This window comes from Pygoscelis adeliae, unplaced genomic scaffold, assembly GCF_000699105.1.
Source record: "Pygoscelis adeliae isolate BGI_AS28 unplaced genomic scaffold, ASM69910v1 Scaffold582, whole genome shotgun sequence".
NCBI classification, from domain to species: Eukaryota; Metazoa; Chordata; class Aves; order Sphenisciformes; family Spheniscidae; genus Pygoscelis; species Pygoscelis adeliae.
This window is the reverse complement of record NW_008824281.1, coordinates 53,172-53,625: the sequence shown is the minus strand read 5'-3', so window position 1 is coordinate 53,625 and position 454 is coordinate 53,172. Positions and strand designations below refer to the sequence as shown.

At 66.1% G+C, this 454-nt stretch overlaps 1 protein-coding gene across 1 annotated transcript in view; it reads right to left on the bottom strand.

Moving 5' to 3' along the window:
• Positions 1-454, bottom strand: part of IL12RB1 (interleukin 12 receptor, beta 1) — an 11,813-nt gene that overhangs the window by 9,150 nt on the left and 2,209 nt on the right. Inside the window, exons 5-6 of the mRNA XM_009318413.1 lie at positions 174-421; positions 36-84 (exon numbers count right to left, since the gene is read on the bottom strand). Of these exons, the coding sequence (XP_009316688.1) occupies positions 36-84; positions 174-421 (297 nt within the window). The remainder of the gene's footprint in view (positions 1-35; positions 85-173; positions 422-454) is intronic.

Here is a 454-nt window from a genome sequence, read left to right as displayed (position 1 = left end):
GGCAGTAGACAAACGCAGGGCTGGTTGCTCCCCACCGGCCCATCATGGTGCCGCCAGCCACGCTGACGTCCTTGAAGCCGAGATCTGGAACGAAACAGGGGGTGCGAGGGATGGCTGGGAAAATAACTCCCTCGAGGCTGCCAGGGAGCTCGGTCCTTCCACGGGGCAGGTACCTGCACGCTGTTCTGCCGGCACATGGAGCTGCCTCGCCGGCCCCGTCCCGGCAGCATTGGCCGCCATCAGCAGGATTTCGTACTCAGCCCCAGAAAGGGTAAGGTTGTGCACTGTCACCTCCCTCCCCAGCACCACGGTGTCCTCCTCGGCCAGCTCGGTGCAGTGGCATGCCAGCATGCGGACGCGCAGCGTGTAGGCGACATCCCCTTGCTCCTTGGGGGCTCGCTGGGGGAGGGAGAGGGGGCGGCTCGGAGGATGAAATGGCGGGGGGACACCCAGG